Here is a 26,453-nt window from a genome sequence, read left to right as displayed (position 1 = left end):
TACAATCCTCCTAGGACCAGTGGGGGGCCTGCTGCAGGTATTCAGGACAGATGTGCAGGGGAGATGCAGCATGCCCAGTTATATGTAGCAATTCTGAAAGTCCAGGCAAAAAAAAATGGTCTTCCTCGCTCACCAGCACTTCTCCCAGGAAAATGCCTGGAAACAGCCCCCTATACTCTGTATTCATCACAGTCAGAAAGTCTCTCTACTTCTTCTGCAAGGTAGCAAGAGCTAATCTTGAATAGGTATTCAGAGCCAATCATGTGTGTTACAGTGCACTGGCTTGTTCACTCCCCATTTTACAGATGAGAAACTGAGCTTCCAGAGATAAATTCCATCAGTGGCAGAGCCCAGATCGGAGCCTAAACTTTCTGCCTCCAGAGTCCAGGCGTACCTTCTGTCTGCAGGAAGAACTTAGAATTTTAGGGCTGATAGAGCCCTATGAGAACATGGGTGAGCTCCCTCACTTTCCCCTCATTGAAGAAAACAGTGTGAGAGAGGTGGCTGCAGGGCCCGTTAGTGCTCACCTGGGCCTGGAACTCAGGCCTCCTGTCAGCCAGGCCAGCGTCCCTTTGAACAAGTGTCTCGTGCATTAACATTGACAAGCTGGAACAGCAATTTTAAAAAGCAGCGGCTCTCATTATGGAGCACCTCCCATTGACAAATGTAGATATTTTATATATCAGCCCACAAGGTAGAAATTAAACCTGCCTTCTCACAGGTGAGGAAACTCAGATGCAAAAAGGCCAGGTAGTTAGGAAGAGCAGATCCAGGTCTTGTATGCACATTTTTCTGACTCTTTCCAGCCACTACACTTTACCTTCAAAAACTGGGGCCATCGTATGAACCTGAAGCATCTGGCTGAAGTGTAGTTTTTGTAGAGTACCCTGAGAACTTGCTGTTATCACACACTGGAATCATTAAGAACTGAGGATGCACCAGGGTAGTCCCATGTTGTATGTTATTTCTTTTTGGGTTTTTTTTCTTTTCTGTTTTTTTTTTTTTTTTTTTCTTAATTGAAACATAGTTGATTGTACAAATTTGTGGGGTACAGAGTTGAATCAATACCTGTGTGCAATATGCAATGCTCAAATCAGGATAATTAGTATATTCAACATTATACAATGTAACCATTTTTGTGGCCCTTTACCAATTCCTCTCTTACCCTGCCTCCCCCTCTCCCTTTCCCACCTCTGGTAACCTCAGTTCTGTTCTCTCCTTTTGAAAATTCAATGATCCATGTTGTTTCTTTGTGGGCCTTTTGTGGCATCTTCAGCTTGTGGGCCACAGAAACATGGAGGAGTTGTCTGGGCTCAAGAGAACATTAAAACCAGCTCTAACTGTAATGTAATAAAACCTTGAATGTTACTCAGTCTTGGGCCATGACATGTACATTCAGCAGGGGGAGGACCTTTGGAAGCAGAGTGGCCAGACCTGAAAGCTAAGAAGTTGTCTAGTTTTTCCTCTGGTAACCCTCATGCTTTGGGAACCCTTCTAGCCCACCAGCACAGATAGGGAACTACTGCTGCTCACTGCCAAGTCCACATGATCCTTCTAGGGTCCATCTGGGGGCAGGCCCAGGGAGTGCAAGTGCCCTGCCTCCCCAGAACTCCCTGTGGGGACTAGGCTCCTGGGTCATAATTTCATCATGTCTATGGGCCTCCACAGCTTAGATTTTCCCTCTGATGGTGGGCCCCTTGCATTTCAGGTTAGAATACTCAGCAGCCTTGGGTATCAACCATTCCACCGGGCCTAAGTGAGGCACCCTACTCTTAACTTGAATGCTGGAGGTTGGTGTGGGTCCCTCAGATTTTATCTGCCTATTCCTTACATAGCATGGGGAAGGACCACCTACTTTGGGGCCCCGCCTCATCCTCTTCTGAGCTACAGGTGAATATGAGCTGTCAGTGAGGGCTGCTGTCCTCACCCAGGGGAGCTGCTGTGTGGAGCCATACTTCAGATGGAGGGAGCATGGGTCAGGGTTTAATAGAGGGTATAGAATTGCAGCTGGAGGGCCGAGCCCATGGCGCACTCAGGAGAGTGAGGCGCTGGGAGCACAGCGACGTTCCCGCCGCGGGTTCGGATCCTATATAGGGATGGCCGGTGCACTCACTGGCTGTGTGCCGGTCACGAAAAAGACAAAAAAAAAAAAAGGAAGAATTGCAGCTGGAGATTCCGTCCAATCTGTGTTTAGATCTATTCACAGCTTGCACAGTTTTCTACTCTAAATCATTTGCATGATTTACAATAGATACTAGGTAAATCATGCAAATCTGCTGCCAAATGGAGTATTTGCCACCAATAGGCTTTGACGGGATGTTGGTGATGAGCGAAGTACTGTTTTGCAGTGTGGGATCCAGGAGTCCTTGAAGGCCTTGTATTTATACATGATACATTTTCATCAAGGCCTTTACATCCAAGAGTCTCATTGCCCTTCCTGAAAATCCTGGTCTTGCAAATGCTCACAGGAATCGCCCAGGCTAATGGGGGGATGAAGAGACTCCAAATTCCTTCTTCCACCCTCAACTTGGGCTGTTTCCTCAACCGTGGCAGTAGCCATTGAGAGCTTGCAACATGCCCCTTCCTTGCCTCACGACCTACTACCCACTTCAGAGGGGGAATTGAGGCAGACAATTTAATTGAATTGATTACCACTTACAAAGCTGTGGTTATTCCTCCAAGAGGCCTACTTAAAGTTTCTGAGCTATATAGAGATAGCAAAATAAAAAGCAATAGTGTAAGGCAAAGGATGATTATCAAATTGCTCTGAGAAACTTCAGTGTGAAAAAGATATAAAAGAAAAATTGAAAGGTAAGTCTGTAAGTCTCACAGAGGTCAGAAGGCTAGAGCAAGCCTTCTTTTAAAAAAGACTTTAGAAACAAACCTTTAGAACACACACACACACACACACACACACACACACACACATACACACACACACAGTAGTCTACTCAGATAAATGTGAGCTCCTATCTTAGACTACATTAATATTATTAACCTATTTTAAATTTTTCTATTTTTTTTTTTTTATGCATAAGCTCTAAACTCGTTTTCTTACTTTAAATACATGTATATTAACTCTTGGTTTAGGCTGCAGGATCTCCTAGCTTAGTAACAGCCCAACAAAATAAGAGTGGATACAAACTCTGTAATTTACTCACAGGCATAAATGATATATAAATGTAAAAATGTGCACAGCGTTTTATGCCATGCTTGGCTTCATTGTGACCTAATGCTTATAATATGTAAATAATGGCTTCCTTTAAAAGTAAAGAACTTTTAATATACAGATTCATCTGAAGTCCTTTTTCTTCAAACAGAAATAAAAAAAAGTATTCTTTTGCAATAAATAAACACCCAATGACAAAGGTTGTCGTTGAAGGGATTAGAAATGACAGAAGTCAACAGAAAACTTTCAATATCATACGTCTGCTTTAATATGAAGATATTGTTATCAAAGGAAAAGACTCAAGAAATTCTTTGATAAAAATAATCTCACACTATCTTTGAAGCAGTTTCATTTATTTTACTGCCCACTGTGTTCTTTATCAGAAGGCCAAGGGTAAGAAGTTTCCTAGTTATGATTAGGAAAGAATCTGATAGATCAGAAGACCCAATTGAAGTTGGACATAATAAGTATTAAAGTATTACATGACATTAATCCTGCCATTCCATTACTCTCTCCATATTTGTGCGCTGACTAATTATTCTGTAGCCGGTGTTCAGAGAAAATAGAAACATACTTACCCTGGGCTGGAGTAATCTCTTTACTGCATCAACAAGGCTGGCTCTGTACTGGTCCAGAAACAGGCTGACATTGAGAAGAGGTAGAATCCAGATTAAACTGGGTTTTCAAGTCTAATAATACTAATGGAGATAAGTACAAAGCTAATTGCACATGTTTACCCAACAGTAAAAAAGAGAAATTGTTTCCTTCCATTCAGGTGTCTCACTGGGGGAGGGAGGGGGTGGAGATATTTTGGTCAGTGTTATCCAACTAAAGCTAAGTCATCAACATGCAGTGGGCCAGGATTCACACATGACTGGGCCATGTGTTAATGTTAAAGGGACAACTTCTAAACTGCCGTTTGGGGAAGTCATCTGATTGAGATGAAGCACTCTCAGCACTTCCTCTTTTTGGAGCCTAGTCTCCTGTAGACCTGGGCCCTCCGTCCTCCAAAAACAAACTGCCAGCCCTATTGTACCCAAACCATGGGACAGATCTCGGGAGTAATCATTTTTAATGACTGGGAACAGTTCTGAGGTTAAACTCAACCAGTGATCTAGGAGTGAACAGCTCTAAAAACAAAGAACAGGCTTAGGCACTATGTCACAGAAACCACAGTAGCTCTGGATTTTTCTTCCTTGACCTACATGTTGATTTTTTCCCCTCATTCACTGTGATTTCTCATTTTTCTTCTTGGTCTTTTAAGAATTTCTTCTGTTGCACTGTCACCCCTTTGGCTGGGTCAGTCTGACCCTGTCTTCACTGGGCCTTATTTTGGAAGTTTGTGACAAAATGTTTGTTTATTCTTTTCTAACAATCTTACCAGCACATAGGATGCACAGGTATAACTGAGAGTGGGTCTTTGCTTAAATGCTGCGTTATCCAAACTTTATCCAAACTTGCAGTTCCCAGACTCCCACGTTTGGGATACTTGACAGTAATGGCGAGTTAGTTAACTTTGCCACACCTGGTGCTATAGTCTTAATGTGTCCGCCAAATTCATGTGCTGGAAAGTTAATCCCCAGTGCAACAGTGTTAGAAGGTAGGGAGTTAGTCCCTTTTTGCTCTTCTGCCTTCTGATATAAGAGGACACAGTGTTTCCACCCTTTGGAGGACACAGCATTCAAGGCACAATGTTGGAAGAAGAGACTGGACCCTCACCAGACACCAAACCTGCCGGCACCTTGGTCTTGGACTAACCAGCCTCAGAACTGTGAGAAATAAATTTCTGTTCTTTATAAATTACTCATTACCCAGTCTGTGATATTCTATTATAGCAGCACAAATGGACCAAGACACCTAGGATGTTTATTAAAGCCAAGTTTATTTCTTCTGGGCAGAATTAAGGGGTGAGAGGTGAAAGCATCCAGTGCTGAAGGCACACAGGGTAGAGCTGGCTGCCAAGCACCGTGGGAGTCACGGGGCCTCTGGAGAAGGGCTCCTGAGCACTGACAGAGTGCTCTGCCAAGAGAAAGCAGAGCCGCTAGAGTCTGCCAATGATATCCTTTGGTGAGGACCACTTTTTTCTGAACCCCATATTGGGGTACATGATCTGATAAACATGAACTTTGGAGCTCTAAAAATGCACCTGAATCTTTGAAATCTAAACAGTCCAGGGATATCCACAATGTCTGGTTGCCAGAGTCATGGGATTCCAGTTGTATATACAGCACTGAAAGGCAGTAAAGAGATAAGGGAGAAGAAGGGTGGGTCCTATGCCTGTCCTTATGAGAAGTGAGCCAGACACAAGTACATACAGATTAGATATAAATGTCAGAGACAGGCTCAAATTCTAATAACAAAAGTGAATACTTACTGAGCTGAGTACTAGATACCTTCTAAGAGCTTTTCACGGATAGGCTCCTTTAATCCTCACATCATTCTTATGAGGTAGTTTCTATTATTGTTATTATTACTATTATTGTCCACATTTCAGAGCTAAGGAAACTGAGGAACAGAGAGGTTCAGAGTCACATAGCTACTAATTGGCAGGGCTGGGATTCACATCTGCACTGTATGGCTTCAGGGTCTGTGCTCTGAGCCACTGCTCCATAACATCTCTCACATCTAATTCCAGTTACTCCTGAGCAGTGACAGGTTTAGGTGAGAGAGGTAGGTCATCAGATGACTGGAGTTAGACAAGGCTGGTCTAGGAAGCCATTCCTGGTTCCTTGCATCCACAGTGATCTCTTCATTTTCTAAGCTCAGTACCACAAAGAGAGCATTTGGAGGTTCTCCCAGTTTCCCCGTACTCCAGAGTTACCCTCCCACCTAGACTCTAACTCTAAACTTCTTGAAGGCAGAGAGCATCTCTTGGGTTTCTTTGCCTCATCTACAGCATGTGGAAAAGAGCTGAGGACACAGGAGACTAAAAGGCTGATTGACTCCTGGGAAGTGTTGCAGAGGTAGGTGGTCATTATAATAGTGTATGGCTTAAGGAGTGTATGAGACATACATCTTCAGTTTTAGAGTCACCACTTCTAGGTTGTGGTTTTACAAAGCAAATAAGAAAAAAAAATGGCTGTCTTCTACTGAATAAAAATTGACAGTGATGTCTTTTTAAAAAGCAGGGACAGCAGAATTACTTTTGAAAGGCATCTTAACCCATAACACAATTTCAAATGCATTTACCTGGAAGGCAATGTGGAAAACTGTTTAACTCACAACTTGGATTTCCCCTTCTGCAGCGGGTCCCTTACACCTTAAGCTAGAACACCCAGAAACCTGGTGCATCAGCCATCCCATGAGAGGCCTAAGTGAGGCCCCCACTCCCATTCCGAATGCTGCAGGTGGGTCCCTTTGGTCTCCCCACTCCTCACATGGCATGAGTAAGTACCACCTACTCTAGAGCCCTGCCTCATCCTTCTGTGAGCTAAGGTGAGTATCAGCCGTCAGTAGGAGGGCTGTTGTCCTTGCTCAGAGGGGCTGCTGTGTGGAACTATCCTTCAGACAAGGGAGGAGCTTGGTTCAGCTTCTAGTAGAGCTCTGGCTTTGACCTTTCTGCTAAGTGACTTTGGGCAAGTCATTTCATGAGAGGCCTCAATCTCCTTGTCGATAAAGGCCCACCTGTGTGGCTGTTGTGGGCATCCAACTAAAAATATATGTTAGTTGACAAATATTTGTTGAACACTTACTACATACTAGGGACTATTTTAGGCATTGGGGATAAGCTGCGAATAAGACAAAATCCTCATCCTCAAGGAGCTCCCATTCCGTATTAGTTTATGCTTCATTAGTTCCAGCACAGCGCACACGTAGGTAGTGCTCAATAAATATTTACTTGCTGACTGCCTGGCAGATCATCACAGTCCTTGAAATTAAGAACCTTATGTAGGGTGTTAGTTTTAATTACCCTAGAACAGGTTGCATGTATGCCTTTACTAGTGGTGGTAAGGATGAATCAACATTTAGGTAGTATGTTTCACCAGACTAGGTTCTCTTCCAATTTGAAGATTCTTTCATTGGAGAAAGAAGACCAAGGAGTGAAGTTTATGAGAAGTTTCCAAGAAGTCAGTGCTTGGGTTTCTTTGGTCACCATAGGTTCAACGGAAAAAGAATCCACAAATTTGCCATTAAGTCATATTAAACAGTGACTAATAACCATTAAAGATTGATGAGAAAGGAACCAAATTGTAACTAAGTTTTTTAAAAAGTTTGCTCTTCAGGAATCTCTATCTTTTCTTTAGTGAAGTAATAATATTTTAAGTTTTAATAATTAAGCAATCTGGTTCTGTTTTTTTGTTGTTTTTTTTTTTAAGATGACTATCACAGTGGGAAAATATCTCTGTCAGTTACTCAGGCCTATAGGAAACCTGGCTGGTTAGCAAATGCAGCATTTAAGCAAAGACCCACTCTCAGTTATACCTGTGCATCCTATGTGCTGGTAAGATTGTCAGAAAAGAATAAACAGCACCTTAACAGCTGAGCTTTAAATATGCCCTTATAAAGTGCTATTTCTACTTAATGTTGGTATTGGTGACAGAGATGTTAACATCACAGCTCACTGGAAAATGAGGCTTCACGCACAGCACACATTCCAAACACAGTTATGTGAAAGGTAATGTTGTCTACTTCCTCACTCCAAATTAAATTTCCTAAAAGTAATTCTTGTAGTTCTCTAACAGGTCTTTATTCCAAGCAAGCTCATGATTCTACCTTGCTCTGGTGCAGAATTTATAACGCTTTGTAGGGTATGTCATATGAGCAATTTCAATGTGTTTTAGTGTGAGTGATATATAATCTCCTGAAAATTCACCCCTTAAATAAGTCCTAATGGGCTCAGAGAACAGCAGTAGCTTAAGTGGATCTATTTAAAAAGGCTGAGTGGGTCAGTGATGGGGATGGAGATACCATTTTAACTCTCCCTTCACAGTTACTGATCAAAATACACTGGCAGTCTAGTTTGGCCATTAAAACACACATGCACACACACACCCCTCTGTATAATTCACTAGCGACTTCCACACTTGCTTTGTTCCATTGATCTGAATCACAGATTTTCCGGCAAAGGAAAGGTGCTGGACCATTTTCATCACCTCCCTTAGAATCAGAATTTTATGCAGAGGACAGAGCATCTGTAATTCTTCTCATAGGGAAATTAATTAGTTCAGAGAACAAGGAGAAATTTCTTTCTGTCGATATCCACAGAAAGGAAGACCCCTGTGTAATTTTCAAGGTGAAATATGCTATCTTAATTTCTCTGTTTTAGATTTAACCTTCAGCAGAGCAATGGCCTCTTTCAGTATTTATCAAATGATTTTTGTGGGAGCTCAGAATGGTGCTGTATTCTGATCTCCCTTGGCTCTACCCCATGAGTTGTGAGATCTTGGGCAATTCATGTATTTTCTGTGGGACTGAGACTTCTTTGGTATGAAGTGAAAGGGCTGACCATGTTTGGGCTAAAGATCTTTTCATGTGTAAAGGTCTGTGAGTTGTGACTGTGATGATCACAGCATCTAGAAGAAAACAAATTCTAGAGCCTACAGTATTTCCATTTTGAGAAAAAAAAAAACACATTTTCACAAAAACACCTTAAAAACTTTTTCATCATTTAGTATAAACTGAAAAGGATGGAAAAAAGAAACCATCTATAGCACAAAGCCAGTGTAACAATGGTGAGAGAGCAAGCAAGGGGTGTCCTACAGGCAGATGTCCTTGTCCCATTTCTTTCCAAAATCTGGGGCTGTGGGCACAAGATGTGCTCATTGTCCTGCATAGCCAGCTCAATGAGTCAGGCGATGGGTGGCATTTCAGATATGCTTTCCAAGCCTTTTGAGAATTCAAATGTACAGAGTCATTTCTATTTTTGCAGAGCTACAATACACTGGAGAGCCATCAAACACTGAATGAAAGAGTTCATTGGATAAAAAACATCTTACTTCCAGACCCTTAGATTATACTGTGATTGAACAGGAGTCTGGAAAGGCAGGCTTAAAATTAACAATCACTCGCTATTCTAAACTCAGCAAGGACCAGCCTGGACTGCATTCCAGCAGAAAAGAATCCTTATATTAAACTCAACATTAAACAAGTCAACTGAGGGACTTAATAGGCAGGATTTTTTTCTACACCTGTGGTTAAATATTCTAATATTTTGATGTTTGTCAACAGCATCCTTTTGCAGGTGTGGCTGTACCTTGATTTTTCCTTCTGTTTATTTCAAAGTTGACATTTTACAAGTTATTTAGGAATTGCTGAACCATGAAGCTATTTTTCATTGTCAAAAATGCCAAATGGTGAAATAATGACTAGCTTTCACAGTTTGCCTCTTGATTTTATAATCAGGGTGAGCTTCTAAATTTAGATGTAAACTAAGACTGTCTTTTCTGGGAAATAAGTTATTTCCCCCGCTGCCCACAGGTTTATGAATGTTTGAATGTAAATATATGAATATATGAATGATTTAAGAACATAAACATATCAGTGCTTGTTGTAATCATGTGCATTTTACTTGAATCACAATGTAGGTTTGGAATAGGTTTGTGAATAGAGCTTGTTTTCATGTAAATGGCATCAAGCAGTACCACTGGTTAGCTATTCAGGGAATCAGACAATGCCACCCTTGCTGGAAATGCTTCACTAAGAATTTAATCCATGTACCTAATATTTGAACTCGACTCTTGCTTCATATTCCTGTGGCCTAATCCACATCTCATTGACTGACAATGACTGAAGGATGGTGTGAGACTTAATGTGATCTATTTATGTGTGGCACCTCTTTCTGGCACTGAGTATTTCAGGTTTCATCTTGGAGGTAGCATCTCAGAGAGATTTCTTTTCCTCCTCTGTGACATTCTTAAAAAATGCAGCATGGTCTGCCTGCCTGCATGCCCCTAGCAGCAGCATCCATGTAATAACTCTTAGAGAGAAACACCGAACCAGCAGGACATAAAGAACTCATAGAATCCTGAGCTTCACCACTATATATACAACGTGCATATTATAAACATTACTATACATTCTAAGTTTCTAAGCAGCTTATCATCCCTGTGAATACGAAGACAGACCATTACCAAAGCATTTCTTTTGGAAAAATATCAGCACTGCAGTGGGAGTAGCTTAATGTTTCACATTTACAAACGGGAAATTATAAACAGGCTGACGTTCTGGCACTTACAACACCAGGAGCAAAAAAAAAACCTTAACAACAATTTATGCATAGAAAAGCCATTTATAAAATGAAGCTTTGTGTATTTCGTTCATTTGAATCCATAAATTCTCACATAGCTACTAGATGCGTGTGTGTGTGTACATATAATATTGTATTATGTTTTGTATTTGTAATGAAAGCCTTAAACTGAATATGCATTATGTATATCAGTTATATGTGACCCTGTTGTTGGCCAGGGAAAAAAAAGACTATTTTTCAAACATGTTGTGTGGCTATTTTTAACCTAACTGAGAACATTAATCAGAAAAGAGCTTAAATCTTACTTCCTCTGCTTGTCTCTCTGGTACAAATAGGATGACATGGTGTGAGTGTCCATAACACAAGGTATGACAAAGCCAGGCTGTTTTGATATTTGTGGGAAGGACAATTTTAACTCTAAATCTCTTGGCCAGACCTGCCTTTCCCCACATAATCGAGCTCATCCGTGTGTGACCCTCGTCTAAACCTTCAAGAAGATGCTGCCCCCTCCCTCTTGCTGCTGCTCTCTGAGCTGACTTTCATGCTTAATCTGATCTAATCCTGCCAGCATTATCTTCATCTGTGCAATGGAACCTGGAGGATCCTTTCTCATATTTGGCGAGGAAAGGCATTTACTAAATTACTTGCTCAAATCATACGGTGAGGTTTTAGCTCCTTATTTTTGATTAGATGAGGGATGCAGCATTGAGGTACATTATCAATGATTAGTCAGAAATCTAGGTTTCTCTGATTTTTGGAACAAGGTTTTCTGAAGTTGGATGCTAAGAGACTAAAAGGGCCATGAAAAACTATAAAGTCTCAGCTAAAAGTAGAACAAAACATTTATTTTTCATTGAGGAAGTATTGTTCAAAAGAAAAAAACAGCAAATCTAATTCCATTGACTTCAGTAGAAAAGTTACCCACTGAAAATTGTATTAAAATAATAATAATAAAAAACCTACTTCCTGAAAATTTCATTCAACTCTCCTCTAGGGAAAGTTTTCTCTGGGTTCTAGATCTTATAATTGGGCATATAATATAATAGAACTTCTTCAGAATCTGAACTTGTGTTTTCAAATCTAAAGTGTCATAGTAAACATCATAATAAAATAAGGTCTTACTCTTAACAGAAAAAACACTTGTGAATTTCAATGCTTCCCATATGCTAAAATAATTATTATTCAAATTGCATTAAAAAATACATAAGACTAGTTGAAATAATTATTACGGCTTGACACATATTTATCCTGTAACTTAGGATCAGGCTTTCATTAACAAATAAGTAGATTAGGCCTAAAAGAGAAGACAAAATATCTAATGTAAATTATTTTTAAAAAGCAGGCACCTGACAGATTTTAATGTTATAATTTGCATAAGAATAAAATATTATTTTATAATTTTTGTTTTATGTATAATTGAATGTCATAATCGAACACACAGAAAATATGATAGTAAATATACATTTTGAGAAAAGCTATTTCCCCAAAGATATTCCACAGATGTTTATTTGGACAGTATACGTGTGTGTACACATATATATTCCTTTATATCAATAGTCAGATCTCTCCTAAGAAGTAAGCTAATTGAGCTGTTTGTGTTGATAAACTCCTTTTTCTCCAGACTATTCCTCTCTGAGCCATAATTATTTGCAATTTGCCTAAGTCGTCCATTTACTGATACGTCAAGCATGAAACAGAGGCAATTCCAGAAAATGGAAATGCTTCTCAAAATCAATCTTTGGGAAATAATGTGGTAGAAGTTACTGTGTGATAGAAGACTACCTTATAACTGTCACATGGAGATGAATATTAATTTGTTGAGGTTAAGGTGGCTTTGTGCTTCATTTGTTGACTTTGCTTAGCCGTCAGCAAAGCAGCACAGCCCAATTACCCCAGCAAAGCTATTTTTTCTAACTGGAGTTTTATGATTTTTATGTACTTACCAGTCAGCACACATAACAATGTCAAAATGTCCTTCCAGTTGAGAGACATCTGTCTCATTATCCCATCGTAAAACGCTTGAGGAGAAAAAGATTTTTAAAATTATACTGAGGTTTTTTTTAACTTTTGATTTTGAGCTATTAACGTTATTTTTTGTGGCACTTGAAATTACTAAAAGGTATATACAAATTATTTCAAAAGGTATAATAAAAAAACTAGAGATATAAATGTCTTCTATATTTTATTTAGTCTTCAAACCTATAAGAGGAAGAATTGTCTATTTAAACCAAAGTTAAGCTTTTGCTAGTTTCTCAAGGTTTTTGTAGACAAAGTAGGGAGAAATACCTTATCTTTACCTTAGTCATTAGAATGAGTCTAGGCCCTTAATATCAATGAGGTACATACTGAAATCGAAGCATTCCCCATCTGACTGGAATACAAATTTATAAAACTAAACGATGTGAGACTTACTGTATAGCTGGCCTGCCCAGCATGTCAGTTGCATTTCTTAGTGATGAAATGAGCAATTTGGCGAGATGGGAGAAAAGAATAGCAAGCTTCCATTTGGTAGTTCTCAGTTTTTAGGCATATTTTAAAATTCAGCCATACTGACAATCTTCAAAAGAGGATCAGGTTTTAACCCCACATGAATAATAATAATTAATAACATGCATTTGAAAACTCCAGTTATGCTTATGAAGCCAACCAAAGGTTTTAAGTTACTCTCAACTAACACCTGTGATGATTAGCATTTTACCATATTAAAGTATTTTAATGATTCTTCTCTCCACAACACCAAAACTGTGATTTGCAGTACTATTTTTTTAAAGTAAAATTCTCCTTGATATTTTAATTTGTTAGAGCTAAACTGAGTGATCATGGATATGATCCTATCCTGTCCAGATATATTTGCTTATTTTGGTGGATTCTTTATTTCTTCTATATCTTCCCTGGATGAAAAGTCATGTATTTCAATATAAAAATAAGTCTTTTCTAGTCAGTCCAAAAGTTCTTTTCATATACATTAACATACATCAATGCTAGTGAATTTCTTAAGGGAGAAAAAATTAAACACGTCACCACAAAAATACCTATACAGGCCGAGTGTCAGTTGTCATTGACTCGTTTGATTCATTTTTACTACTTACCATGTGTCAGGCCCTGTGCTGTGCACAGGCCGTGCCTTCACAGAGGCAGCATAGTGAGCCATCCATACACATAAACCCGTAATTCCAATGCCATGTCTATGTGTGGTATAAGTGTACAGATTTGGAGCACCAGGGAGGGCTTTCCAGAAGAAATGGCTTACCTCAGTGTTCACAGATCTTGTGTCAAAGGGATGATCTTTATAAATTAACTCTCTTGTTGTTGTACTTGCCTAGGCCCACTGGAGAGCCAAGAAATGACGGAAACCAGGAAATCCCTATGAGATTAACGCTTACTTTGTTTTGGGATTCCTCGTAAACTCCCTGCACTTGGGGAAAGTGGGAAACAACCAATACCACTATTCTGGAAATGTTGAAGTTTCCAGTACATCTGGGACTCAGGCTCGGTGGGAGAGTGGGCCTGCACAGCCCTCATAAGAGACCCAAGAGTCTTATAGAGCTTCTACATGAACAAGATGGTTTCAGTATAGATCTCCACTTGAGATCATAAAAGTTCTTTCTCAGATTATGAAAGTAATGTATCCATCACACGAATTTTGAGAAAAAGAGAAAAGTATTAAAATTACTCATAATCTTACTATTCCACAAACAACTATTTGGAAGATGCTTTTAATACACTTGTAATCACTAAAGCACAAGGAAAAAAACAGCAGGAAATCCTGTGGTGATATTGGATATTGGAATCCTGAGGTGCTTCAGCCTCTTGGTTCTACAGACACGGGAAACACAGGGGTCTGGACAGTGACTAGCTATGGATTACTACAGCCCCGTAACAAGTCATGACTCTATAAGAAATTGAAATGCCGGCTTGGTGACATGGACCACAACACATTTCCAGAAGGCCTTTTCCCCCACTCTCATGAGGTTTATGGCTACACTGTCCCTATAACTGTAAGCATGTGAGAGAGAGAGAGGGCTGTGGACAGAGTTCAGATTTGATATAACAGACACACCCAGGTTCAAATCTTGGTTCCTGTCCTTAGTAGCTGTATGATGCTTGGCAATTATTTAACCTCTGTGAGTTTGTCTTCTGATCTGTAAAATGGAGATAACAATGGCCACCTCCTTGAACACTCTAAGAGCACCATTCATTCTGTATCTGAAGTCAATTGTTCACATAACATACAATGAGAATGGTGTCCCCAGAATTGTGCAATCAGGCAGCCTTCCCCCTTGGAAGACTAGAGATGAGTTCATTATTCAGGGAGCTGTTCCTTCAAACTCCTCCCTTCTGTTGCCCTCGGGAGACCCACCGATGCGTGGTTATGCACATGAAAGCAGCACTTCAGCTGTGGGTAAGGAGTTTTGTTTGTGGGGAAGATTTTTGTTTGTTTGTTCCAATCTGTTGCAGACCAATACTTTTGAAAAATACAATAACAAATTAATAGATAAATGAGATTTAAAAAACAAAGGCATTCCAAATACAAGTCCACCGGTCATATTTGTGGATGTTGCAGCGGTTTTTCTAAACATTTACTTTCAATTTCTGGAGTTACCTCATTGCAGGTCAGTAACATACACTTCACAGACTGTCACCAATCCAGGGCCTATTCACTGAGTAGCACTCCGCTAGACCTTGTCTTTACCAGTAACTGCAACCCTACCCACTCCTGACCAACCCCTCCTATCTTTCACAGCTCATTCCTAGAAGGTACTCTGATCACAACCCTTGTTCATTCTCACTGGTCTACGATCCGCTGATCCTAGCACCATGTCACAGTCCCTCTTCGCTAATGTTTATCTTCCTTTTTTGCCCAGTTTAAATTCCATAGCTAACTATTTTAATTACTCCCTTGCATGCCCTCAACTCCCTTGTCCCCCACTTACTTCACTTTTGTTGAATCCAGCTATCTGCCTGATCCATGACTATACCTGTGCACCTGAACGTGGCTGGAGGCAGCACACAAGCATCCTTACTGGACTTGCCTTGAATTCATGATCATGAATCTTAAGTAGATTCTTAACGATGTTGAGCAGTTATACTTACATTTTCTTTGTCCATTTACTCTCCCACTCTCCTTAGTCATTATTTTGCACCTTCTCTCTTTTCAAAATTCTAACTCTACCTCCCTCATTCTCACTTCCAGCTGATGACCTTGCTTCCTACTATACTGTCAAAATTGCAGCAATCAGATGAGAACTTCCATAAACTTCCACCATCAGACTTATGCTCCTAACAGCATCTGCACATACATAGTCTGCCTTCCTGCCTATATTATAGATGATCTATCCATACTCCTACATAATCATACAGCCAGTACCTTCTCTTATACACTAGCTCTATCTCCTTTCATCTATTCTAGAACATAGCTCTAGCAATTATTTCCTATATTGTCAGCTCTTTTCTCTCTCTAGATTATTCCCATCAGTTATCTCCCCCTTTGTCAAACATTCTCTCTTGATGCCACCTTCCCCTCCAATTATTGCTCCATTTCACTATTCCGCCTTTGCAGCAAAACTCCTTGAAACATTTGTTAAACTCTGTTTCCAGTTCTTCTCCTCCTATTCTCTCTTAAATCCACTCCAGTCAGGCTTTTGTGCCAATCATTCCAGCAAAAATGCTATTGTCAAACTCACCAAAGGTATGTACATTGCTAAATTCAGGTGAGTTCTTAGTCTTCATCTTACTTGACTTTCCAGACTAAACCTCTCCCACGAACTACAGATTCATAGAGCCAACTCCCTACTTTAACATTTCCACTTGGATATCTAGTAGACATCTCAAACTTAACATGTCACATTTGAGTTCCTGATCATCTTTCCCCAAATTCACTTTATTCAGTATTTTTTTTTTAAATCTTATTGATGGTAATTCCACCTTTCCAGTTGCTCAGGCCAAAAACCTTGAAAATATCCCTGTCTCCTTCTTTTACATCCCACATTAAATATGCCAGATATGCAGTTAATTCTACCTTTGAAATATATCAAAATCCAACCACTTCTCTCTATCTCTACTGCTTTCATCTGACCACATGGAATTAAACTAGGAAATCAATAATAAATTAGAAATCAATATTCTTTGTAAAATCGTCAAATATATGGAAAATAAATAATATATTTCAAAATAACCTAGGGTCCAAACAAGAAATCAAAACAGAAATTTAAAAGTATTTTGAATCAAACAAAAATGAAACTACAACATATCAAAATTTATGGGATGCCACTAAAGCCATATTCAGAAGGAAATTAATAGCACTAAGTATCTATATTGGAAAAAAGAAAGCTCAAATCAGTGAACTCAGTTTCTAGATAAATAGGCAAGAAAAAAGAATAAGTTAATCCCAACATAACCAGAGGAAAGGAAGTAAGAAAGATTAGAGCAGAAATGAATAAAATAGAAAACAGAAAAAGAATAAAGAAAAATCACTGAAGCCAAACAATGGTTCTTTGAGATCCATTGATACACCTGTAGTCAGACTAATCAGGAAAAAAAGAGAGAAGACATAAATCATCAATATCACAAATGGGAGAGGTGGCATCACCACAGATTCTATAGATATTAAAGGGGTAATAAAGGATATGTACATACCTGAAGTTTATAATATACACACATACACACACACACACACACACACACACACACACACACACACACACACACACACACACAGTCGTGCATATGACAATACATCGTGATCAACGCGGGTTTATATTAGAAATATAAGGTTGGGGGGTTTCAAGATGGCGGCGGCTGCGGCGGCTGGCGCGGAGTAGCTGAGGTGGAAAAGGTGGCCACTGGGCCTCAAGCAGTCGGGAAACTTGTGGACCTTCCTCTGGCCATCTCTTAAGGGAGGACTGCTGCTGCTGGCCGGTCGTGGGGGCTCAACGCCACTTTGCCACCGGCAGGAGAGGCTGCCTCATTTACAGGCAACAGCTTTGAAGTGTGGAGCAGGAAAAGAACTGTTTCTTAGCTGCAAAAGCGAGTCTTGAAACAGGGAACACGGCGCCAGGGCTGCTGTGGATGCAGCCAGGATCCCGGAGGCTGGGGCCGCACTGAAGGCGGCCAGCTGCCCTATTCAGGATTCGAGGTTTCAGGCCGGCATTAAAGAAGATTCCTGGGAGCGCCCGAGCGGCACCGCGACTGAACAGCCCGAGGCGGCAGCGCCGAGAACACGGAAGGCAACAAACCAGAGACAGAGCGAGCGCCCGACCTGGCACAGCACTGTGAGTGATCCCTGGCACAGCTCTGTTCGGGGGGTGGATGCCCACGCGGCTCCCGCCTGCACCACCAGGCCACTCACTGCCCCGGTGCTGCCTCCATTTTCCCAGGTGCGGGCAGCTCCGCCCTGCTCGGCCATCACTGAGCCCATTTGCTTGGCCTGGCGCGGGGCTTTCTGGAGCCTGCGGGCCGGCCTCCTCTCCCACTCCCTCCGCGGTTCTCTGGCGGGGCTGGGGGTGTGGGGCGTCCCGACCAGTGTTGGGAGGGCTAGGAAGTACGGGCGGGCCGACTGTCACTCCACCACACCCTGGACTCCGGCCCCGGTAAACTTCCTGTTACTGGGAGGCAGATACCATCTCTGCGACCACCAGTTTGGAAAAAAGCCTAACGAATTTCTGGTTGGGAATAGTGTGGCAGGAGAGTTCCCAGGTCCGCTTGAACCTGCCGGAGAGCAGGCTGCAGGCGGGCACTAGACTCGGTTTATACCGGGGGGATACAAAGGTGAACAAGACCCGAGAAAGATCTACACAGTGCTACAAAGGCACCCAGAGAGACCGGTCGTCTGTGCCTAGCAGAAACCTGGTAGACTTCCTGGGCGAGGCGGTGCTGAGCAGGGTCTTGAAGGCCCAGCTGATAGACGAGGGGTGCAGAAGACACACCCCAGCCCAGCACAGTGTGCACAGAGGGGGGAGACGTGCGGCCAGGGAGGCGGAGACTCGACAGAAACCACACACCCGGTGGGGTCGCCACTGCACGATCTAACAGCCTGGGCCAGAGCACACGGAATGGGGAGAAGTCCTGTACAGAAAGTGAAAGCTCAACAGAGATCATACACCCTGTGGTACGTGATCCACCAGCCCAGCAGAGTACAAGCTGACCAGAAAGGTGGATCCCCGGAGAAGCCCAAGACCCGAGGCAACCACACACACAAGACACTAGAGGCCAACTGAGCAGTCACGGCGGGAGCCATACCAAATTGGCAACCACAGCAACATCCTAGTTAGTCATTAGTCTCAAACCGGTGGACTGTGAAACCCCCTGCCACAATGAATAAACACCAAAAAAAAGACACCAGAAATACAAAAAATCAAGAAAGTACACCACCAAAAGTTGATAAATCTCATACTCTAGATCCTATAGAACAAGAAGCCCTTGAAATAACTGACAAGGAATTTCGAGTGATAATTCTAAGGAAACTGAATGAGATACAAGAAAACTCAGCTAGACATCATGATGAAATGAGGAAAAGTATACAGGATCTGAAAGAGGAAATATACAAGGAAATCAATGTCCTGAAAAAAAATGTAGCAGAACTTGCTGAACTGAAGAAGTTATTCAGCGAAATAAAAAACACAACGGAGAGTTTAACCAGCAGGCTTGTCGAAGTTGAAGAGAGAACCTCTGAACTTGAAGATGGGCTGTTTGACATAACACAAGCAGACAAAAAGAAAGAAAAAAGAATCAAGGACATGGAAGAAAATCTGAGAGAGATATCAGACAACCTCAAGCGTTCAAATATCCGAGTCATGGGTATTCCAGAAGGGGAGGAAAATGGAGATTCCATTGAAAACATATTCAACAAAATAGTGGCAGAAAACTTCCCAGGTATAGGAAAAATCACAGATCTTCACATCCAGGAAGCTCAACGATCTCCAAACGTATTCAACCCAAAAAGGCCTTCTCCAAGACATGTCATAGTCAAATTGGCAAAACGCAGAGACAAAGAGAGAATCTTAAAAGCTGCAAGAGAGAAGCGTCAAATCACCTATAAGGGAGCCCCAATCAGGTTAACATCAGACTTTTCATCACAAACCCTAAAAGCTAGAAAGGAATGGGATGATATTTTCAAAATACTAAAAGACAAAGATTGCCAGCCAAGAATACTCTACCCTGCAAGGCTATCCTTCCGAAATGAGGGGCAAATAGTATATTTCTCAGACAAACAAAAACTGCGGGAGTTCACTACCACAAGACCACCCTTACAAGAAATCCTCAAGGGAGTACTGGGTTTGGTTCCTGAAAAATAACTACCACTGCCATAAAAACCCAAGAAAAATCTAAACCCGCTAGTACAATAAAAATGGCATTCATGAAGAGAAAACAAGCTAACAAAAACACTATCTACAACCTAAGGAACCAACAAACAAAGAAACCAAACAGTAAATCAGAAAGCAAGGAACAAAAGACACCTAAGACAACCAAACAACCAATAAAATGCTAGGAATAAATCAACACCTTTCAATAACAACTCTTAATGTTAAAGGCTTAAATTCCCCAATTAAAAGACACAGACTGGCTGACTGGATCAAAAAGCAGGACCCAACTATATGCTGCCTACAAGAGACCCACCTCACCCATAAAGATTCACACAGACTAAGAGTGAAAGGATGGAAAAAGATTTACCATGCAAACAGAAAAGAAAAACGAGCTGGAGTGGCTATTCTTATATCTGACAAAATAGACTTTAAACCAAAAACCATAAAAAGAGACAATGAGGGACACTACTTAATGATAAAAGGACTGATCCATCAAGAAGACATAACAATCATAAATATGTATGCACCCAATGTTGGAGCAGCCAGATTTATAAAACAAACTCTATTAGACCTAAAGAAGGAAATAGACACTAATACCATAATAGCAGGGGACCTGAACACTCCACTGTCAATATTAGACAGATCATCTAGGCAAAGAATCAGTAGAGAAACACAAGATCTAAACAAGACTCTAGACCAATTGGAATTGGCAGATATCTACAGAACATTCCACCCAACAACCTCAGAATATTCATTCTTCTCATCAGCACATGGATCATTCTCCAGAATAGATCACATATTAGGTCACAAATCAAGTCTCAATAAATTCAAAAAAATTGGAATTATCCCATGTATCTTCTCAGACCACAATGGATTAAAACTAGAAATTAATAACAAACAAAACTCTGGAAACTATACAAACACATGGAAATTAAACAGCATTCTACTTAATGACATATGGGACCAAGAAGAAATCAAGCAGGAAATCAAAAAGTTTATTGAAACTAATGAAAACAATGATACATCATACCAAAACCTGTGGGATACTGCAAAAGCAGTATTGAGGGGAAAATTTATTGCATTAAATGCTCACTTCAGAAGAATGGAAAGATGGCAAGTGAACAACCTAACACTTCACCTTAAAGAACTAGAAAAACAAGAACAATCCAATCCTAAAGTTAGCAGACGGAAAGAAATCATTAAGATCAGAGCAGAACTGAATGAAATTGAAAACCAAAAAACAATTCAAAAGATCAACGAATCAAAAAGTTGGTTTTTTGAAAAGATAAATAAAATTGACAAACCATTAGCATGGCTAACAAAAAAAAGAAGAGAGAAGACTCAAATAACAAAAATTAGAAATGAAAAAGGCGATATTACAACTGATTCATCTGAAATACAAGGAATCATTCGAGACTACTATAAACAACTATACGCCAACAAATTTGAAAATCTGGAGGAAATGGATAAATTTCTGGACACACACAAGCTCCCAAAACTGAACCGTGAAGACGTAGAAAATTTGAACAGACCAATAACAATAAAGGAGATTGAAGCTGTTATCAGAAGGCTCCCAACAAAGAAAAGCCCAGGACCAGATGGATTCACAGCAGAATTTTACCAAACATTCAAAGAGGAATTGACACCGATTCTTTACAAACTATTCCAAAAGATTGAAACGGACGATGAAGCAAACATCATCCTGATACCAAAACCAGGTAAAGATATAACCAAAAAAGAAAACTACAGGCCGATATCCTTGATGAATATAGATGCAAAAATCCTCACTAAAATACTAGCAAACAGAATACAGCAACACATACGAAAAATTATTCATCACGATCAAGTGGGATTCATCCCAGGGATGCAAGGTTGGTTCAACATACACAAATCAATTAATGTGATACACCATATTAATAAACTCAAACACAAGGACCATATGATCATCTCTATAGATGCTGAAAAAGCATTTGATAAAGTTCAGCACTCATTCATGACAAAGACCCGCTATAAGTTAGGTATAGAGGGAAAGTATCTCAACATAATTAAAGCCATATATGCCAAACCCACTGCCAATATCATCCTGAATGGGGAAAAGCTGAAAGCTTTTCCTTTAAGAACAGGCACTAGACAAGGATGCCCACTCTCACCACTCCTATTCAACATAGTGTTGGAAGTACTAGCCAGAGCAATCAGAGAAGAGAAGGAAATAAAGGGCATCCAGATTGGAAAAGATGAAGTCAAACTGTCCCTGTTTGCAGATGACATGATCCTATATATCGAACAGCCTAAAACCTCTACAAAAAAACTGTTGGAATTGATAAATGATTTCAGCACAGTAGCAGGATACAAAATCAACACACAAAAATCAGTAGCATTTCTTTTCTCCAATAGTGAACATGCAGAAGGAGAAATCAAGAAAGCCTGCCCATTTACAATAGCCACCAAAAAAATAAAATACTTAGGAATAGAGTTAACCAAGGAGGTGAAAAATCTCTATAATGAGAACTACAAACCACTGCTGAGAGAAATTAGAGAGGATACAAGAAGATGGAAAGATATTCCATGCTCTTGGATTGGAAGAATCAACATAGTGAAAATGTCCATACTACCCAAAGTGATATACAAATTCAATGCAATCCCCATCAAAATTCCAAAGACATTTTTCTCAGAAATGGAAAAAACTATTCAGACATTTATATGGAACAATAAAAGACCACGAATAGCCAAAGCAATGCTGAGCAAAAAAAATAAAGCTGGAGGCATAACACTACCTGACTTTAAGCTATACTACAAAGCTATAATAACCAAAACAGTATGGTACTGGCATAAAAACAGACACACTGACCAATGGAATAGAATAGAGAATCCAGAAATCAACCCACACACTTACTGCCATCTGATCTTTGACAAAGGCACCAAGCCTATTCACTGGGGAAGGGACTGCCTCTTCAGCAAGTGGTGCTGGGATAACTGGATATCGATATGCAGGAGAATGAAACTAGATCCATACCTCTCACCGTATACTAAAATCAACTCAAAATGGATTAAGGATTTAAATATACACCCTGAGACAATAAAACTTCTTAAAGAAAACATAGGAGAAACACTTCAGGAAATAGGACTGGGCACAGACTTCATGAATACGACCCCAAAAGCACGGGCAACCAAAGGAAAAATAAACAAATGGGATTATATCAAACTAAAAAGCTTCTGCACAGCAAAAGAAACAATTAAAAGAGTTAAAAGACAACCAACAGAGTGGGAGAAAATATTTGCAAAATATACATCTGACAAAGGATTAATATCCAGAATATATAAGGAACTCAAACAACTTTACAAGAAGAAAACAAGCAACCCAATTAAAAAATGGGCAAAAGAGCTAAGTAGGCATTTCTCTAAGGAAGATATCCAAATGGCCAACAGACATATGAAAAAATGCTCAACATCACTCAGCATCCGGGAAATGCAAATCAAAACCACATTGAGATACCATCTAACCCCAGTTAGGATGGCTAAAATCCAAAAGACTCTGAACGATAAATGCTGGCGAGGCTGCGGAGAAAAAGGAACTCTCATACATTGTTGGTGGGACTGCAAAATGGTGCAGCCTCTATGGAAAATGGTATGGAGGTTCCTTAAACAATTGCAAATAGATCTACCATACGACCCAGCCATCCCACTGTTGGGAATATACCCAGAGGAATGGAAATCATCAAGTCGAAGGTATACCTGTTCCCCAATGTTCATCGCAGCACTCTTTACAATAGCCAAGAGTTGGAACCAGCCCAAATGCCCATCATCAGATGAGTGGATACGGAAAATGTGGTACATCTACACAATGGAATACTACTCAGCTATAAAAACGAATGAAATACTGCCATTTGCAACAACATGGATGGACCTTGAGAGAATTATATTAAGTGAAACAAGTCAGGCACAGAAAGAGAAATACCACATGTTCTCACTTATTGGAGGGAGCTAAAAATTAATATATAAATTCACACACACACACACACACAAACCGGGGGGGGGGGAAGAAGATATAACAACCACAATTATTTGAAGTTGATACAACAAGCAAACAGAAAGGACATTGTTGGGGGGGAGGGGGGGGAGGGAGAAGGGAGGGAGGTTTTGGTGATGGGGAGTAATAATCAGCTACAATGTATATCGACATAATAAAATTTAAAAAAAAAAAAAAAAAAGAAGAACAAGAACATGATCTGTTAGAGAACAGGACCCAGTGCAGGGGCTCTGGTTGCCCAACTCCGAGAATAGAACTTGCTCCATAGCTAAGAAATGACCGAGGCAGGGTCTGACTCCAGATCCCCAGGAGCCTTAATCCTATGATGCCATTGTTTTCCTAGAGCATCATTTTGGTGGTTTATAGCTTGCTTCATATAAAAAAATAAAAATAAAAAATAAAAGTATAAAAATGAAAAAAAAAAAAAAGAAATATAAGGTTGGTTTACGTTTGGAAATTGATCAATATAATTCACCATATTAACAAACTAAAAAGAAAAACCATATAATTATTTCAGTAAGTTCAGAAAATGAATTTGACAAAGTCCAATATCTATTCCTGATAAAAACTCTCAGCAACCTAAGAACAGAAGGGAACTTCCTCAACCTGAAAAAGGACATCTATGAAAAACCTATAGTTATATTACACTTAATGGTGAAAGACTGGATACTTTCTCCATAATATCAGGAACAAGAAAAGTATGTTTGCTGTCACTATTCAACATTGCACTGGAGATTCTAGCCAGTCCAATGAGGCAAGAGGGAAAAAAAGCATCTAGATTAGAAAGGAAGAAGTAAAATTTTATTTATTAGCAGGCAACACAATCATCTATGTGAAATATCCAATGGAATAAACAAAAAAAGCTACTAGAACTAATAAGTGAGTTTAGCAGGCTCATGGGATTCAAGACCAATACGCAATAATCAACTTTATTTCTTTATACAAGCAACAGATAATTAGAAATTGGAATTTCCAATTCTATACCAGTTTTAATAGCATAAAAATCATACCATTTATAATATAAAAATATGAAACACTTAGAAATAATTCTGATGAAAGATGAAAGAAATTTAATGAGACCTAAATAAACGAAGGCAATTTAGTGGGCAAAGGATAAAACGGTGTTTTAACAATTGGATATCCATTTAAAAGAAAAACTTCAATATGTATCTCACACCATATGCAAAAATTAACTCAAAATGGATCATAAACCTAAAACTATAAAGTTTGCAGACTAAAAAAACAGGAGAAAATCTTCATAACCTTGGAGTAAGCAAAGATGCTTAGATACACACGAAGTGCATGATCCATAAGAAAATAAATTGGTAAATTAGACTTCATTAAAATTAAAAACTTCTGCACTTTGAAAGACAGAACGAAAAGAAGAATGAAAATCATGCCACAGGCTGGTAGAAAATGCTTGTAGATCATAAATCTGATAAAGAGCTTATATCCAGAACATATGAAGAACTCTCACAGTATATCGACAACAAGAAAAAAAAACGACTCAATGTTTTAAAAATGGGCAAAGCATTTGAACAGACACTTCACCAAAGAAGATATATTGGCAGATAAGCACATGAAAAAGTACCCAACATCATCAGTCATCAGAAAAATCCAAATAAAAACTACAATGAGATAGATACTACTATATACACTTGTTAGAAAAGCTGCAATTTAAAAGGTTGACCATATTGAGTGCTGGCGAGGATGTGGAGGAAATGGAATTCTCCAACACTGCTGATGGGAATATAAACAGCACAAGCACTTTCAAAAACAGTTTGGCACATTCCTTAAAAAGTTAAATGTATGCCTCCATATAATCTATCTGTTCTACTCTTAGATGTTTACCCTAGAGAAAACATATATCCATACGAAGTGCATACCATATATTCATACTTGGACATAAACAGCTTTATTTAGAATAGCCAAAAATGGGCAAAACCCTAAAGTTCATCAGTGAGTGAAAGGACAAACAAATAGTGTGGTATATCTGTACAATGGGATACTACACAGGAGTAAAAAAGGAGAGCACTACTGATACATGCAACGACATAGGTGAATTGCAAAATAATTGTACAAATAATCGACAAAGAAAACCGACTAAAAAAAGCAAATACTGAATAATCCCAGAATCTAGAAAATATAAACTATTACATAGTGAGAGAAATCAAATCAGAGATTTCCTGTGGAGGGAGGAAACTTCAAGGAGCAGAAAGGAATATTACAAAGGAGCAAGAGGAAACTTTAGGGGGTGATGAACGTGTTCTTTACCTTGATTGTGGTGATGGTCTCCAGGGTGTATACAAATTTCCAGACTTATAAAGTTACACATACAGTCTGCTGAATGATTTTACCACAGTAAAACTGTTTTAAAAAATTAAGTAGAAAATGCTTTCTGAAAAAGAGCAGGGTACACACTTACATATAACTAGGCCCCTGACCTGTACAAATTTTACAATCTAAGGCATAAAATTCATATGTAAAGACATGTAAAGAATGGTTCTACCAAACAGCCAAATCATGTCAACATGTTACTTGTAACTATATTGACACCAAAGTAAAATTTAGTTGTTTCCATTTTATTTCATCACTATGTCAAAATATTGTTTCTATTCAAAATTTATCACAAAGTGAAGTATAATTTTGTAAATAAAAATATTATAAAACTAATAATCACTATAGAACTCCCCATGCTTTTGAAAAAACTTAATAGCTACCGGCATACCAAGCTTGGTAAGTTTAACAGGTATAGTATGGCAGAAAGCA

At 39.6% G+C, this 26,453-nt stretch overlaps 1 protein-coding gene across 3 annotated transcripts in view; it reads right to left on the bottom strand.

The window, feature by feature from the left end:
* Positions 1 to 26,453, bottom strand: part of CAMKMT (calmodulin-lysine N-methyltransferase) — a 391,924-nt gene that overhangs the window by 14,194 nt on the left and 351,277 nt on the right. For all 3 annotated transcript variants that reach the window (XR_010021683.1, XM_063078638.1, XM_063078639.1), the window contains exons 8-9: positions 12,299 to 12,373; positions 3,748 to 3,811 (exon numbers count right to left, since the gene is read on the bottom strand). Coding sequence is in view for 2 of the 3 variants with exons in the window: in XM_063078638.1 (XP_062934708.1) it covers positions 3,748 to 3,811; positions 12,299 to 12,373 (139 nt within the window). In the remaining variant the exon portion in view is untranslated. The remainder of the gene's footprint in view (positions 1 to 3,747; positions 3,812 to 12,298; positions 12,374 to 26,453) is intronic.

Source organism: Cynocephalus volans, chromosome 14 (assembly GCF_027409185.1).
Source record: "Cynocephalus volans isolate mCynVol1 chromosome 14, mCynVol1.pri, whole genome shotgun sequence".
NCBI classification, from domain to species: domain Eukaryota; kingdom Metazoa; phylum Chordata; class Mammalia; order Dermoptera; family Cynocephalidae; genus Cynocephalus; species Cynocephalus volans.
The sequence above is the reverse complement of the archived record's forward strand: the minus strand, read 5'-3'. Positions and strand labels throughout refer to the sequence as shown.